At 33.8% G+C, this 18,606-nt stretch overlaps 1 protein-coding gene across 4 annotated transcripts in view; it reads left to right on the top strand.

Annotated features, from left to right (window-relative positions):
* RFX7 (regulatory factor X7) overlaps positions 1-18,606 on the top strand; it is a 143,242-nt gene that overhangs the window by 90,892 nt on the left and 33,744 nt on the right. For all 4 annotated transcript variants that reach the window (XM_047737999.1, XM_047738000.1, XM_047738001.1 and 1 more), the window contains 2 exons: positions 1,833-1,915; positions 3,336-3,458. In XM_047737999.1, coding sequence (XP_047593955.1) covers positions 1,833-1,915; positions 3,336-3,458 — 206 coding nt within the window. The remainder of the gene's footprint in view (positions 1-1,832; positions 1,916-3,335; positions 3,459-18,606) is intronic.

Genomic DNA, 18,606 nt, shown 5'->3' with positions numbered 1-18,606 from the left:
TTTTTAAAATTGGATCTGTGTTTAAGCTGTGTTTTATTATGTGAAGATAAATTCTGTTATCAGGAATGCCAATAATTTGTCCACGTTTTCAGTTGCAGTGGAGTTTCACTTGAATTAGGCTACCAGAATTTCACTGTGATATTTTTATTGTAACAGGGGTTTGTGGCACATTTAAAGCTACTTTGTTGCAAACAGAGCTGGGAAAGAAAGCTATATACAGTCCACAGTATAGCAGAAATTATTTTAAAGGATATGTTTAGAGACAAAAGGATATAGTTGCAGAAAAGCTACAGAGAGTCTTACAGATAGGTCCTCCAAATAGCCCCGGCTGCAGCTCTGTGAATAATGACATCTGCATTGTGTGGAAAGGGTTGTTGGTAGTACTGCAGGATTTTTACACCTCAGTTCTATCTCCATGTGTCAGTAGCATCATCAGTCATGTGTTCTGGTTTCTGAGAATTAGAAAAGGATGACAGAAGTCATCTCACCCATTTTGCATTTGTAAGGAAAATTTGACAGAGCACCAAAGCTTCTTGGTCGTAAAATGGTTAGGCTAAGACTAACTGATGAATGTTCTTTTGACTGCTAGTCTAGAACTTTTCCTATAATCCTGTGCAGTACTCCTTCTTTAAATGTGATTAAAACTGAGAAATTTTTTGTCTAAACATTGATTTTATTTGTATCTAGAGTATAAGAATTAAAAGGAAAGTACCAGGGGTGCCTGGGTGGCTCAGTGGGTTAAAGCCTCTGCCTTCGGCTCAGGTCACGATCCCAGGGTCCTAGGATTGAGCCCTCCATCAGGCTTTCTGCCCAGCAGGGAGCCTGCTTCCCTTCCTCTCTTTCTGCCTGCCTCTCTGCCTACTTGTGATCTCTGTCAAATAAATAAATAAAATCTTTAAAAAAAAAAAAAATTACCATTTTCTCTTAGTAACTTTTTATGTGCAATAAATTTATCAAGCAACTTAACTATTACTTTATTGATGAGAAAAAAGCCTAATTTTTTTTCTTTGGCAGGTGATTCATTCCATCTGGTTTAAATTTATACAGTCATTATTTTTTAATTACTATTTTTTATTGAAGTATAGTTGACACACAAGGTTTCATTAGTTTCAAGTGTATGACAGTGATTCAGCAAGTTTCTCTACATTATGCTATGCTGACAAGTGTAGCTACCGTTTGTCACCGTACAATGCTATTATAATACCATTGACTATATTCTTTATGCTGTATGACTTACTCATTCCATTACTGGAAGCCTGTATCTACTGCTCCCCTTCACCCGTTTGCCTCTCCCCTCCCTTCTAGCAGCCACCAGTTTGTTCTCTGTACTTACAGGTCTGTTCCTACTCTTTTGTTTATTTCATTTTTTAGATTCCACATAGGAGTGAGATCACATGGTATTTGTCTTTCTCTGACTTATTTCACTTAGCATAATACCCTCTAAGTCCATACATGTTGTTGCAAATAGCAAAATCTCATTATTTTTTACAGCTGAGTAATAGTCCATTGTATATCTATACCACATCTTTTTTATCTGTTCATCTATCACTGGACACGTAGGTTGCTTCCATATCTCGGCTATTATAAATAATGCTGCAGTAATCATAGGGATGCATATATCTTTTTGAATTTATGCTTTCATTTTCTTTGGGTAAATACTCAATGGAATTACTAGGTCATATGGTATTTCTGTTTTTAGAGAAACCTCCACAGTGTATTCCACAATTGCTGCACCAATTTACATTCCTACCAATAGTACATGGGTGTTAGTAAATTTTGTTGAGGGATAAACAAGGTTTTAAAATGTTTTCCTTTTCATCTTTTGTAACTAGAAAGAAGTTGAGAATTTTACAGACCTAGAGAAACTCTACCTCTACCTTCAGCTGCCTTCTGGTCTCAGCAATGGAGAGAAAAGGTATATCTCTTCTTGCTTTTGCCTTAATTACAGTGTTAATAGGACATCCCTATGGTGTGTAGGGTGTGTGTCATGGTGTTATTGTTGTGTGCTATTCCTAAAATCATCAGAAAACAGAATGGCAAAATAGTAGATCTTTTAGTCTTTGATCATATTTGGTTAAGTGTTTACTTATAGTTTTTGCTGATTCATTTTTACATCTGGGTAAATGCTATGGAATGTAATTTGGGTTGTTTCTTAAACAGATCAATGTATTTATGCAGTGTGAAGGAATGTAAAAATTGGACAGAAAAGCAAAAAACATGCATATTATAAGCAATGAAGCTACAGGAGTTTTGTTTTTGTTTTTTAGTACTGCTAGGTGAACAGTTGACAGAATATCAAAAAGAAAAAGTTAAATTGCATATATGGAACATGAATTTATTGTAAATATAAGATACTTTAAGTGTGTTTGAGAATATTACTGTATTTTCATTACTAAAAATATTTAATAATTTCATGTAGAAAATAGAGATGTTAGCCCATGCATGCTATTAAAAGTTTCATTATTCTTCTAAGTTTCTCAAAGTTCATTTCATTCATGTGAGTTATACTTAAAATTCTGTTACTTTAAAATTGTGTATAAAAAGAAATGGCATGAAAATTCTGTTGCTTTTACCCCTTCTCCCTCAAACCAAATTTTATAACCATTTTAATCATTTTTTTGTCCTAGAAACTTGCTCACTATCTTTGGAATTAAATAAGTTATTGTTCTAGTTAGCTGGGATGAATGTCAGAATCAATAGAGGATCTTCCCTTATGTTATCTTGGGTGTACATTTTATGGATTTAGTTTATAAATGACTCTGCCGTATAGTAAAAACTTAGGATGTTTAGTAGAAGTATTGGTCTGGGGAAGGACTGTTGCAGGAAGTTGTAGGAAGGACTGACTGTAGGAGGAAGTTTGTCCTCTCAAAACCTGTCTGGTGTGAATTGCATTCTGGAGCTTGAAGGGCTCAAGGGTAGTTACTTGAAAATACTAAGCAAATAGAAAGTATTTTTTCTATAGCTTACTTTAAAACTTTGATGATTTGGCAAATTTAGGCAAATGAACAGGTAAGTAAGTGAACAAATATCTACTTCGAGGTAATTTTCACCAAACGAATTCACTGCTCCATCACCTGTGCCTCTATAGAGACCATCGGGAGGGATGGAGCAGGGCAATAACTTCAGTCTGTCACTAGCTGTAGAAAACGGCTCACAACCACAGGTGGGCAATTTGCATATAGATCACTGGGCATCCACTGTATGGTTTAAGTTTGGTTTGGTCATTTATAGTGTGTTTACACATAATTCTTTAATGGAACTTATAGGCCTGGCTCAAAAATTATCAATCAGTTGCTGTCTGGTTCAGCTAAAACATGTTTTTGTTTTATAATCAGTGATCAGAATGCCGTGTCATCTAGTCGGGCACAGCAAATGCATGCCTTTTCTTGGATTCGAAATACGCTAGAAGAACATCCTGAGACTTCATTGCCCAAACAAGAAGTCTATGATGAGTACAAGTAAGTATCATGTGCATACATTAGGCATGCTGATGTGTTAAACCATTTAAGTACTGTATTTGGCCATAATAATTTGTTTTATCATTAGTGAATATCACAGTGGCATGTGGGATTTTGACTTAGAGATTTCTAAGGTTCTTTCCATCTCTGAGCTTCTCTGGTAGCATATATCATCAAGGACAGATTACTGAATAAAAGGATTTCTCTTTGGATGATAGGAGGGATGTTTGAGGGTAGAATGATGATGATATAGGATTGATGAATGAAAGGGATCCTATAGAGTTCTTAAGGATGAAAGGAAGGGGGTGTCTGGAGTTAGAAGAATAGTGGAAGGCAATAAATAAGTCAATGTGTAAGGGAAAACTAAAACATGTTTTTTATTTAGACTTCCTATAGGCCTTTTTCATATGTCCAAAACTTTTCTAATGCTTCTCTATACCAACCAAAAAAAAAAAAAAAAGGCTAAGTTTCTAGAATATTGTGAAATACTTATTCATGAATGAGGGAGTTCAGTGGCTTATACATATTAGACTTTCAAATAATGTCATTTGTACAGATAATTTATTTAAATACAGGAAACAAAAATAGAGAGACTAATGGGCCTTCTGGATAAAGACAATGTAATAGTTGCTAAGTCTAGTTTTGTTTAACATTTTTGACAGAATTTGTTCTGGCAGAGTAAATAAAACCAACATTTTAAAAGTATTTAAGTGTCAAACCAGCAAGGGTTCATGTGTTGTATTTATACAGTTTGAAAGAAAAGTGTCAGATAAATGCTATTGTTAACCAGTGTAAGATCATGCTAAGATCATACACTTGTAAGATCATACACTTACTGAGATTTTGGTATCTAGAAAGAAAACCTCTACCTTCATTCAAAATTGATTCCCTCACCTTAAGGAACATAATGGAGCTAGAGAAAGTCGAGAGACAAATGTCTGAAATGATCAAGGGAACAACGTTAAACTGAAGAGCTTTAGATTTTTTTTTCTTTAAAAAAATTAAAGCTAAGAGTGCGTGTGACCCAAGTCTATAATAAGGTTCATTCTCTTAATTTATAACAATCTGTTGAATACCTGCTCGTGCCAGACCCTGTGTAAGTTCTGAAGATATAATGAATAAGAGACAGCTCCTCTCATTCATGAAAAATATGTTTGTATTTATAGTATTAATTTTTTACTAAACCTAACTAATTAAAACAGATAACCCTATAAAACTACAAAGAAGCAAATATTAATTAAAAGGGTGTTAATATCAGTAAACATGTGATATGTTGAAGAAACTCTGGACTGAGTATCAACAGAATAGATTCTGTCATTAAAGTTGTGACCTAGACAGTTGTTTTAACAATTCTTTTTGTCAGATGCATTATCTATAAAGTGAGGCAATTGAAGAAGTATGAGGTTTCTTATAGCTTTAAAATTCTAAAAGTTGTCTGAAGTAGGAAATGTTGAGGAACCAGTTATCCAGAAATGTCTTGCTAGTTTCTCAAAAGGCAAAAATGGATAAAATAAAATATGACATTTTCATAATGAATTAATCAGAGAACTTGAAATATTCATATATTTTTTTGAAATTACATCTTTCCACGGTAGAACCCTTTTTTGCATTATCATTAAAGACCGTACCCTACCTTTGTGGAACTGTGATTCTGGCCCATTAAAGCAGTCCTTATGTTCCTTAAAGGTTTCCTGCCTTTGACAAAGAATTGTTCTATTTTTCTATTAAATCATTTTCTGAGATTCCCATAAACCCTCATAATTCTTTTCATTATGAAAAGTTACAGGTTTTTCCTAAACAAAAAAGAAATAAAGCATTTCATCATTGTGTGGAAGCAGTGGGAACTTCAATTTTGAGTAATTAAGTTGCAGTGGTAGTGGAGAGCAGCAGAGATAAAAGGAAGGGACCTTGACTAGAGTTGAAAGGGGAAGAAGTAGTTAAGGGAAATTTTTTATAATAATGTGACTAGGAAAGAAATACCTGTTTTGTTTATGGAATGTGAAAGAACCATGGTAATGATTATGCCTCTTTAGAATACTATAAAGTACTATACCTCAGTCTGGGTATTTTAGTTCAAAAACCATTTCACTAAGAATATACTTTATTTTCAGTTGTATTCCCTACAGGGTTTCCATGTACTAGACACTAATTTAATATTAAGAGCAATTAGAATGGACTCTGATCCCTGACATTGATAATAAAATTTCAGTGTTTTGAGACTTAAGTCTTTTAGTGTATTCTTGTCCCTGTTGTATAGATGAAAACACTGAAACCCAGGGAAGTTAGGTGACTCTCCCAGTGTCACAAAACTAGTTAGGGGCCAATATATGGCTAGAACTCAGGTTCCGTGAGTGTTTCATAATGGGTGAGAAGGCAGACTTGTTAAATTTGAGTGATAGCATACTGCATGGGTAGAAAAGGTTGGTCAAGTATTTAGAAATAAAGTTGGCTATGACTTCTCCTTGTGCTGAATAAATAAGCTGCTCAAAATACGAATTAGTATACATAGACTTAGTATACATACTATAAATAATGCAACTGGGATAAGAGACATAGCACAGTAAGATGTATTAGCATGACATGGGCTGAGAAGAAAGTATATTTATGGGGCCACATCCTCATAGCCTGTGGGAGCTCCAGATTCAAATCATTCTTTCATTTGATTATCCATTGCCTAAACCATAATTTGCCATGTGGGTTTAAAAAACTTGAGAGATGAAAAATGTAGGAGGACTATAAACAGGCAAGAAGTAGATCAACATATCAGGAAATAACTAGTTAAAAGTTTTAAAAATTATTTTAAGTTGTATTGTCTAAAGAAAGCAAAATGTAGTATAACTACATTTTTTTTAAGTATAAGAGTTTTAAATCACAGAAGAGACTTCAGTTAGACAAAAAATAACATTTTTCTCTGAAAATAATTTTAGAGAAATTTTGTCCTTTCCTAATGGCCTTTTAGACTAATTAATCATCTTCCTATTTGGAGTACCTTAATGAGGTTTCCTGCAAAAAAACTTAACATAGAATGACCAGTCTTAAATTGATTCTATTTTAAATACTCACTGAAAAAAATGTTATTAAATATACCTTTATTTTAAACGATTCTATTGTATATAGACCCTTGTATAATTTATTGCAATGATGTTCAGATGTATTTTTTTTGTGAAATTAATCCCTTTTACAGTCATTAAAATCAAAATCCCTTTGAGAGAAAAAATGAAGGTATAATCTACGATAGCACTGACTGACTTCGTTTAACTCTATTTTCATGCTAAATTAAGTACTAATAGGAACAGAAAGCTTTAAGGGGCTTTCAGCATGCAAAAACAGATTAATTTACAAATGATCCTGAACTTTTATATTTGTTGAAACTTGAATTCTGATAATCTCATGTTTATGAAAATGATCATTAATGTGTTTATATTATTTTTGAATTACGAAAGTAGTATGTGTTCATCATTACAGTTTTGGGAAAGAGTTATAAATGTATTTAAAAAAAAGTATTTAAATAAAAGTAAGTAAATCTTACTATCTAAAAATAACCACTTTGGTTTTTTTCTTTTTATTTTTTTCTAATGCCTTCTTCTTATGTATATGTTCTTGTTATTGTTTAACTAAATTTGGCCCCACTGGTTACACAATACTTGAAGGGGGAACTGTGGCAAATAACACTACAGTGAATATTCTTGATGATATAATTCAGTGTATGTTATCAAAATTGAGATTGCTGGTTTATGGACCTTTATATATTAAAGATATTAACTATTAAAATGTAAATGTCTTTTCAAGATTACTGTTTATTGTTTTAGTTAATCTCTTTATAAGTAGTCTGATTTAGCCACTTTCTTTACAGCTTGTAGCATTGCTGTTATGCTTAGAACTTCCCCATGCCACTAGCAGCTGAATATCCATCTATTTTTCCTAGATTTTTTAAAAGATATCTCTTATTTCACTTTTCATGTATAATCCATTAGTCCATCTGGTATTTATTTTGGTGAATACCATTAGATAAGGCAACTAATTTCATTTTTTTCCTGAATATTATTAACTAATTATTCCAGCCTCATTTATTGAATGATTTTTTTCTCTTTAATACACTAATCTATAATATAACTTTGAACTTACTAAAGCCCTTTTTGGCTTCGGTTTTTTTCTTTGATATTTTCTGTTCTTATTCCAGTACCATATCATTTTTAATATTTTAACTATTAACTATTTAAAAAACTGGTAGGACCAGACTCCTCTTACTATCCTATCCCTCTTTTTAAAAATTTTCCTTGGTTTTATTTTCAGACGAGTTAATGTTTTTCATATCAAGTTTGGGATCACTTTTCTAACTTTAAAAAAGGAAACCTCAAAGGAATTTTGATTCAAAATACATTAAATATGAAATCTTATATTAGAAAAATTAATTTCAGAGCTAGAAGTATGTTTCTTAATTTACGTCTTTCTCGTGCCCTTCATTGAAGTTCCCGTTTTTTCCCTTCAATTAAGTCCACTTGTTTTTCTGATTAAGTTTTATTCCTTGGTAATTTTTATATTATTATTTATATTAAAAATATTTTTTCTGTTGCTTTACTGTTGATTTGTTTAGATTTATAGGATATCTGTAGACTTCTATTTATGTTGTACATTTTATATTTACTGAATTTTTCAGTTGTTACTTTTGACTCGAGTAAAGTTTATTCTGTATGTCTTCTTCATTCTCTTTATTTTATTACATGTAATGGGTTTTCCTTCTGATTTTAAATAATAACAATGATAGGCATCATTTTCTCTTACAGTTCTTTGATGTTAAGGATGTATCATTTATAGTTTATCAGGACTTTATTTGCTATTTTGTAAGAAATGGATATTGAAATTTATCAGATGCGTTTGGGCATTTATTGAGATTATTATGAAGTGCTTTTTTCTTTGACCTATTGATGTGAAATATAAAGATATTACCTAACATATAAACCCTTCTTTTAGTTCTAGTATGAATGTTCTCTTCATATCAAGATGTGTAACCTTTTAGTGTGCTGTTGATCTCTGTTTTCAAGTATATTATTTAGGATCTTTGCATCTATATTTATGAGTGAATATTTTGGTCTGTAATTTTCTTTTTTTGTGCTATCTTTGTCAGGTTTTGATATCAGGGTTAGGCCAGCTTCGTAAATGAATTGGAACTCTTTCCCTAAATTTCTGTGCTCTGGAACAGTTTATATAGCATGGGACTTATTTGTTCTTGAAAGTTTTAAAGAACTCAACTATAAAACCATCTAGGCCTGGAGCCTTTGTTGGAGGTAATTCTTTGACAATTTTTTGTGGGTTTTTTCTGGTTAGGTTTTTACTTCATTAGTCAAATTTAGTAATTTGTTTTTCCTTGAATTCAGTCACATTTTCAAATGTATCAGCATAGCATTACATATATTATTCTCTACTAAATTGAGTTATCTTCTATATCTCATATCTATTTTTGTGTTTCTAGTTTTTAAACATTTGCATTTTCCCTTTTTTTTTCAAATTATACTTAGTTGTAGTTTATTTCTATTGTTTTTTTGTTTTGTTTTGTTTTGTTTTTTGTTTTGTTTTGTTTTTTTCCAGAAAAAAAATGAAGTTAAGATATATCAGGGTGTTTTGGTTTTGGTTTTGGGTGGATTTTTTGTCCCTTTTCTTACTTATTAGGTGCCTTTCTTTTCCTTCTCCTGATTTCCTTGGGATTTTTTTCTTACTCTTTAAATGGAATTCTTTGTTTTCATTCTTTTCATATTTAAGATATGAACATTTATATCTCTGAGTTCACCTCTGATTATGGTTTTGGCTGTACTCCTTAGGTATGCATATGATTTGTTAAATTACCATTATGTTCTAATAGTGTGATTTTTATAGCTCTAATTTCTTCTTTGACCCAAAATAGAAGTTTGGTGGGGTTTTTTTTTTTTAACTTTTAATGTGCTTAAGAGAGTTCTTTCATTTTCTTTTGTTTTGCACTTGATTAATTTGTGGCTTCATTATATTGTGATCAAATAGTGAAAGTCATTCAATTTCTGAATTTTTATATTTGTTGAGGTCTTCTTTCAGCGTAACGAATTATCAGTTTCTATAAGTACTTCTGGACATTCTTTTTATATCACTGTGTATTCAAGTATATTGATATGTGCTAAATCCACTTTTTTGTATTTTTCAAATCCTACAAATTCTGTGAAATCCTTTTTTTTTGCTGTTTAATCAGTTGAAGATGAGTAGTATGTTAATCTCTTGCAAAAGTGACATTTCTCACAGTTCCTCTTAATATTTTTAATGGGTTTTGTTTTATAGATTTCTGGGCTGTTTGATAGAAGAAAAGGTTCATGATTTAAATCTTTGTTATAGTTTTGGCCTTTTGTCAACAAAAAATGATCCTGTGTCATATTAAGTGTATTTTGTGTTAAATTCTCCTTTGATATGAATATTTTTGACCCATTCTGGGTATCTGTCATTCATATATATATATATATATTCCCATCTTTTTTTTTAAGCCATTTGTGTGTTTTATGTAAGCTGTTTTATATTACATTTCTAAAGTTGTAAATCTAAGGTTGTTTCTGGTCTTAAAATCTGATCAATAGAAGAAGCTGATAGAATGAACCAATCTAGAAAGTCTGTATCGTTAGAAACACTTAGCAACAGGCATAGTAGTAGCTGCTGCTGCTCTTTCCTGTTGCCTCAGAAAGAGCATAAGCATTAATCTTAAATGGATTTCTTACTAAATAATATATGGCCTGTTTTAGCACTCCTGAAAATCTGTTTGCTTTCATTCTGGGTAGAAGCACAAACTCTCAGATTTGTAAACTTCACAACTTTGGCTGCAGTGTTTTCTGTTACACGAATGTTCTCTCTAAATCCCTTTTAAAAAACTCTAATATTTTAAGGAATATGATTGTCTTAATTTTTTTATATAGCCATTTTGTGTATAAACATTAGTTTTACATGTATGATACTTTGTTGCTTACCAGCTAAGTTTGTGGTTTCTGTTCTGTTAACTAATAATGTAAATGAAACTTTTAGGACAACCTTGAAGACAGAAGCAGATCCTACAAATACTTGTTTTAAGAGTGTTAAGATGGGGTACCTGGGTGGCTCAGTTGGTCAAGCATCTGCCTTGGGCTGAGCTCATGTCCTGGAATCGAGCCCTGCATCAGGCTCCTTGCTCAGCAGAGACCCTGCTTATCCTTCTGCCTGCCTCTCCCTCTGCTTGTGCTCTCTCTCTCTGACAAATAAATAAAATCTTTTTTAAAAAAATGGTGTTAAGATAGTGAATACTTCGTAAGTTAAATGATACATAAGTGTATCATTATATATCTTAAATCTATGTTAAATCGAAGCGTGTATGCATAATTTGTAAATTTATTAAGTGCATAATATATTGTTTAATGTTAGAGCATCTGTATAAAATAAGTGGAAACAAATACCATCCATCCCTCCCTTTACGGGTGACTCAAAGAAATGAAATAACTAGGCAGATTTGAACCCAGGTTTTGTTACTTCAAGGCTGGCTCTTTTTGCACTAATCTGTATGACCTTTAGAAACTTTTTCCAGATGCTCTTTTTAAAATTAAAATTTTTGGAGCAGCATTTGCCATGCCTCAATTATATTTTAAAGATTTTTAACTGGCTAGAAATAAGCTAAAGCATAAAAGAGATAAATTTTTTCAACACTACTTTTTGTTCATATTTGACAGTTAAATATGGATATTAAATATGTCTTAAGATAAAAGTTTGTTTAAGATTTCTACCGTTGAAATTTATTCTAACAGTGTCTGAGTTATTATCCTAAGTACTTTGTCTAATGTTTACATTATTACTTTTCAGGTTTGATTTTTTTTCCACACTTGCTTGGTATGGTCTATTTCTTAGAAGTTTTTATCCCAGTTTCTCTTTTCTCTGTGTTTCTGTGACTTGACTTTCAAGGGGATAGTTAAATCAATTGCTTTTCCTCACATTCTCCCTTTCTGACCAATTGTACTTTCACAGATTCCTCAGTTACTGTCTTTAACTTCTTAACTCTTTAGTGAAAAAAGTATAAATAATAGAGGAGTGGCAGAATATAGCCACAAAAGTGATATTATATTGGAAGGAACTGGTTCTCTTATATGACACAGTTGTAGAAAGGTTGACTGATTTTTCCAAATCACACTCAACGCACTAATTACATTGTAATCATAACTGGAAATACAAAACAAGTCTCCTAATTTAAAATCAGAGTCTTTTCCAGTACCCCCACCCACATATGACTATAAGCCCAGTCATGATATATTTTTGAATCTTTAGTTATCAGTTTGTCACTACTCTTACTACCTTAACTTTTTTTTATCTGCCCCAGCGTGATTAATGGCAGTTGGGAGATATTTAGTACTTTTCTTTAAACTAAGGCAATTAAGACTTAAGCATTGCCACTCCCAAGGACAAAGAGATCATTGAAGAAATTAGTAGTGCTTTAGTGCAATCAACAAATTAAAATAAATGATTTTAAAGTAAATTTATTTGCATTAATTTATGTGTACATGTATACATGAATGTGTATATGCATTAATCATGTATACATAGTCCCTACTCTCAAATAGGAGAAACAGATCCCTAAATAAAAAGATCACGGAGTTTCCAAATCAACCTGAGAGAGTAAGGGCCAGCATCACACAAGAGGTGTTGTGTAAAATTGTAAAAGCTAAGTTTACCAAACAGACTAGGGATTCAGAAAGGCATTCTAAGTGGAAGGTGTATTATTAAATGCATGATAGCTTATAGTCAGAGTTCAAGAGACAATATTAGAGACCAGGCCAAGAAAATTAGACTTATTTCCATGTGTAGGTCTTGGAGAGTTATTGAAAATTTAAACAATAGAATAGTATCTCAGAAAATAAGAAATGATAAGGACAGGGAGAAAACTGGTATTTAGGGGTTAGGCAGAAGAACATGAGCTCTCCAAAAATGGGTAAGAATTTAAAACACAAATAAGAAAGCCTGTTATAATCAGATAAGAGAGATTTTAAGGAGTTTACTCCAGCCAGTCTCCAGTGCCTCAGAGAGCTAAAGTAAAAGGAAGACAAGAAAAAGATCCATGTTATATGTGAGTTAATAGGCTGCTGGGATCTGTTGCCAGAGCAGTCTACATACTGTACTGGGGAATGAAGCCTGATTGCAATGCTCTAAAAGGTTTATAGGTGTGGGTACAGATAGGTTTTCTAAGGGATGGAGAACGAAGAAGTAGAAGTGGGGGGAGGGGAGGAGTAAACAATTTTTTTTTTCTTTTTTAGTCTTACCCAGTAAGGATTAAATTCATTTGTATATAACAGAACATTCAATGAACAGTAGTTTCCTTCTTTCTTTCTTTTTTTTTTTTTTTTAAGATTTTATTTCTTTATTTGACACAGAGAAAGAGAGTGAATACAAGCAGGGGGAATAGGAGAGGGAGAAGTAGGCTTCCCACTGATTAGGGAGCTGGGGCTCGATCCCAGAATCCTGGGATCTTGACCTGAGCTGAAGGCAGATGCTTAATGACTGAGCCATCCAGGAGGCCCTGAGCAGTAGTTTTAAGAAGAAAGAATTCAGTTTTCCTTTTAGCAGCTCTGTGATACTAGCAGGGAACCCAGGCTCCTTTTGAATCCCTACTCTACCACCTATAAGCCTTAGCCTGGTTTTATTTGTTGCCATCTAAAATGAGCTACTGTGGAGATGCTAATATAAAATAAAATAAGCTACTGTGAAGGTGCTAATCTAAAAAAATTAAGTAAAATGAGCTACTGTGGCTGACAGGAAAAATAAGTGACTTAAAATTCAGGTGCATTAAGGAAAGAAGGGAGAAAAAGATTGAAAATCATTGATTTTTGATACTTATTTAAAATTAATCATTCTGTCATATTCTGCTGTTTTTCAATTTAAATTGCCATTTAAATATAATGTTTGTTTCCTCTTCCCAAATAGGCAAGTTACTTTTTAAACCTCACACTAAGCCTTGCTTATAATAAAACCACAATGTTTTCTGTTACTTTTTTAAATTTGTGGTAAAATGCATAAAACTTGCCATCTTAACCATTTTTAAGTGTGTAGTTAGTTCAGTAGTGTTAGGTGCCTTCGTATTGTTGTGTTACCACACCCCCACTCATCGACAGAACTCTTTTCTTTGCATAGAACTGAAACTCTACCCGTTCTCATTTCCCTCTGCCCTAGGAAACCACCATGCTATCTATCTCGTGAATTTGACTACTTTAGGAATCACTTATCTAAGGGGAATCATGCAGTATTTGCCCTTCTATGTCTTGATTATTTCTCTCGGCACAATGTTCTCAAGGTTCATTCATTATAACACGTGTCAGAATATTCCATTGTGTGTATATGCCACATTCTGTTTATCCATTCTTCCATTCATGGGTACTTGAGTTTCTTCCTTTTGGCTATTGTGAATAATGCTGCTATGCACGTGGATGTGCAAATATATTTTCACGACATTCTTTCAGTTATTTGGGGTTTATGCCCAGAAATGTAACTGATGGATCATGTGGTAATTCTGTTTTTAATTTTTTGAGGAGTTACCATACTGTTTTTCATAATGGCTACACCATTTTATATCCTTACCAGCAGTACACAAGATTCTTCACATCCTTGTCAACACTTGTTATTTTCTAGGTTTTTTAGAGTGACCCTTTGATGGGTGTGAGGTTGTATTGAGTATGTTTTGTGCTTGTTGGCCATTTGTATGTACTTGGAGAGATTTATTCAAGCCCATTGCCCATTTTTTTTAATTAGGTTATTTTTAATGTCATTGAGTTCTTTAATGTAGTAGTTCTTTTTATGTCCTGGATATTAACACCTTGTATAAGATACTCAAATTAATTAATTTGTTATTCTATAATCATATACAAATTTATGCTCATTATAACAAACTGCAAGTCTAAAAGTATAGCATCAAATAAAAATCATTCTTTACTCTTCTTCATCCCACATCCTCCTGAGATTATAACATTCCCAATAGCTTTATTTTTCTGTATTTACTCAGAGAGTGTGCATGCATGTGCTTGTGAGTGGGGAGAAGAGCAGAGGGGAAAAAATCCTCAAGAAAACTCCCTCCAAGCACAGAGCCCCTTGTGGGTCTTGATCCCATACATGATCTGAGCTAAAACGAAGAGTCTGATGTGATGGAGCCATTTAGGTGCCCCATCTTTCTATATTTCGATATGTAGACGTAATGTCAGTTATTCCTAGATTTTATTTTTTTAACTCAAATTAAACTATACCATATATATAGGTCTGACTTTTATCACTACAGCAATACGTCCTAGGTAGCTTTTTTTGTCCATATAGAGAGAGAGTTACTTCTTTCTTTCTTTTCTTCTTCTTCTTTTTTTTTAAGATTTTATTTATTTATTTGACAAAGACAGAGATCACAAGTAGGCGGAGAGGCAGGCAGAGAGAGAGAGAGAGAGAGAGAGAGAGTAGCAGGCTCCCTGCTGAGCAGAGAGCCGGATGTGGGGCTCGATCCCAGGACTCTGGGATCATGACCTGAGCTGAAGGCAGAGGCTTAACCCACTGAGCCACCCAGGCGCCCCTCTTTTTTTTTTTTTTTTAACTGCTGCACAGTATTTCATAAATATTCCATGGTGTGTGTTTTTCAGGCTCTTTATTTACAAACATTTTCTGTGATTGAAATAATACTGTACTCCGCAACCTTGAATTATATATTGTTGTACTTGTATAAAAGTAACACTGAAGTATGGACTACTTAGAAGGGAAATTGTTGGATCAAAAGCTATAGTTTTATCTTTTTTTGAGAGAGAGAGAGAGAGAGAGCGTATTTGTGCTCACAGTGGTTGGGGGAGGGGTGCAGAGGAAGAAAGAGAATCTTAAGCCAGCTCCACCCCCAGCTTGGAGCCCATCTCCAGGCTCAGTGTGATGACCCTGAGATCATGACCTGAGCTGAAATTAAGAGTCAGATGCTCACCTGACTGAGCCACCCATACACCTCTATAGTTTTATCCATTTTAATTTAATTTCTGAGTAATTACTATATTCATGTGATTATAAGTCAAAATGTATAAAGATATATAAGGAAGAAATTGCATTTCACCTTTGCCTTTCAGCCACCCATTTTCTGTCCCCATAGGCAACAATTTTAATTAGTTTCTTTTGTATCATTCCAGCAATATTTTATAATAGTATACAAGTAAGTACTATTAGATACTTTAGTTTCCCATTTTTTTACAAAAATGGTGGCATACTATTTACCTGGTCTTGTGCTTTGCACTTAACCAACAACAGATCCTGAGATCTTTCCATAACAGAGCATGAATTATACCTAAATAATTATAATTACATAATCATAATTATTAATCATGAATGGCTGCATCTTATTCTGTCCTATGAATTATGCATGTAGACCACAATTGATGAACATCTAGGTTGTTTCTAGCCTTTTGGTAATACTAACAATGCTGTTATGAATAAACATGGTATATCAGTGAGAAATTTGAATATGTGAAATTACTAAGGATTTGTGCATTTTTAATTTGGATAAAAGTTACTTGGTACATAGAGATGTGAATTTTTTTTTCTTTCCTGTATTATCTCTGCGTCTTCTGTGGGTTTTTGTTGTTGTTGTTGTTGTTGTTATTGTAAGTTTGGGTTCTTTTTTTTTTTTTTAATTTTCGTGCTGGAGATTTTCTTCAGTGTGTCCGGTGGGTTCTTTGTTATCTGTTCATATTTTTAAATGGCAGGTTAAGTTCCATATATAGCCTTATCTGCCGTTGGGCTTGACTTTTAGGTGAGCAAGCTTTATATTGAGAGATTTCTAGATGTCTGTATGTTCTCCAGGGATCATTCAGTTCTTCAGAAAGATCCCTCTAGAGTTCTGTTTGGGAAGCACACACTGGCTGCTGGTAGCAGTTCTGGACCCTTGGGAAGGGGAAAATGGGCTCTTTTTTTGGTAGACTTTAAACACATCTGCACACTCAATGTATTCCCTCTTCCTCTCCCCACTACTACCCAAACTGGCTTTAGATTTCCACTTCACCTTTGCTGTCTCTGACTTATATCCACTCCTTTAAAATTTCTCCAAAGTATTGTTATCCTGCCTGAGGAATTTATTTCTGGCTGCTGTTACTCTGTACCTTGAGGAATTGGGGAGGGGGGCGTATTTTCTCCTTACACTAACTTTCCTTTCTTTTTGTCTTTTTTTTTTTTTAAGCATATGATCTGTCCATCATATTTAGACAGAATCCTTCTTTATTTTGGCATTTGGAAGTGCAACACAGCATGTGATTATGTAACTATCTCAAGTTTTCTTGTCTTTCAGACTTGTCTTCCAGACTGGTTTTAACTCCCCATAGTAACCTAGCACCTTGTAGACAACTTAAACAGTTTAAATGAATATCCTGACAGCCTAAGGCAGAGTAACTTCTAGATCTGTGAGACAATTCTTTTAACAGACTTGGGCCCTGTTTATTCTGTAGCTCACCGCATTCTGTCTTCACTAAACTTTTATAGGCTGAGATCATTAAGTTCTTTAATAATTCAAGCCCATGAATTTGATGAGATAATGTAGTAAAAGCATTATAAATGTATGCAGAAGAACCTTAAATTAACTTTATTAGTTGCATGTTTGTATGCATTTCTCTCACAACTGATGGAAAGAAATTATTATCAAGAAACAACATCCCAGCATATCTTTGGAAACATTTTCCTAATTTACTTTACCTCCTGCACCCCTCCCTCACCACCCACAGCACCCCCCTTCTTCTTGACCATAAGCAGCAATGCTATTGAATTTCTGAATACTTGGTTAAAAAATGTGTTAGGATGGGGTGCCTGAGCAGGTCAGTCAGTTAAGTATCTGACTCTTGGTCTCAGCTCAGGTCATGATCTGAGAGTTGAGAGATTGAGCCCTGCATGGGCTCCACACTCAGCCTGGAGTCTGCTCAAGACTAATGCACCAGTACTCTGTCAGAGTTCGTAGTTACCCTGCAAAGGAGAGAGTATTCTATAGATAAAATTGTCACTTTAATGTAGTTGATCTCAACTTCAACTAAGAATTGGAATTACCTGGGGAGCTTTCAGAACAAGTCTGTTTCCTACCCCCTCCCTCCAGATACTCTGATTTAATTTTTGTGGGGTGCAGCTGGACATAAGGAGTTTTAAAAGCTCACCAAGTGTTTTACCACGAAACCAAGGTTGACACCTGTTTCTTGAGAGTATTGGTTGACAACTGAAGGGGGTCTTGCCCCCCAGGGGATATTTAGCAGTGCCTGGAGACATTTTTGGTTGTCGCAATTGCAGTTTATTGCATGCATCTATTACAGGATGCAGACCAAGTGTGCTACTTACCTTCCCACAAAGCATGGGCAGTTCCCCACAATGAAGAACTATCCAGCTCCAGATGTCAGTAGTGTTGCTGTTAAGAAACCTGCTTCATACAGTGCTATAGCAGTTACCATTTTATTGGAGCCCTTACTGAATCTATGAATTTGTTCAAGCTAGATATTCTGTATTCTCTAGTGACTCTAGCTTGGCATCTCAGAGACTCTGTGTGCGTGTGTGTGTGTGTGTGTGTGTGTATAAGATATAAATATATATATTGATGATAGCAGTATCACTGATTTTTTTTTTAAAGATTTTATTTATTTATTTGACAGAGAGAGATCACAAGTAGGCAGAGAAGCAGGCAGAGAGAGAGAGGAGGAAGCAGGCTCCCCGCTGAGCAGAGAGCCCAAGTATCACTGATATTTTAAGTCTCTTTAAAACCTTGAATGTCGGGTGGCTCAGTGGGTTAAATCCTCTGCCTTTCGCTCAGGTCATGATCTCAGGGTCCTGGGATCAAGCCCCGAATCGGGTTCTCTGCTCAGCAGGGAGCCTGCTTCCCCCTCTCTCTCTACCTGCCTCTCTGCCTACTTGTGATCTCTGTCTGTCAAGTAAATAAATAAAAAAAACTTTAAAAACAAAAAAAACAAAAACAAAAAAAAACCTTTGAATGTCCTTAGTTTTTCCTTGGTATTTATTAGTTGTGTGAATGATAGACTAGCATTAAAGAAGCACTTAATGTGCTAATACACTAGATGCTCTTAAAAAGCCAGTTAACTAAATTAACCATGTAATTGTAACATAATGATAATAATCAAGAATCTTCATATTTATTTCATTG

This window comes from Lutra lutra, chromosome 7 (assembly GCF_902655055.1).
Source record: "Lutra lutra chromosome 7, mLutLut1.2, whole genome shotgun sequence".
Lineage (NCBI taxonomy): Eukaryota > Metazoa > Chordata > Mammalia > Carnivora > Mustelidae > Lutra > Lutra lutra.
The sequence above is the reverse complement of the archived record's forward strand: the minus strand, read 5'-3'. Positions and strand labels throughout refer to the sequence as shown.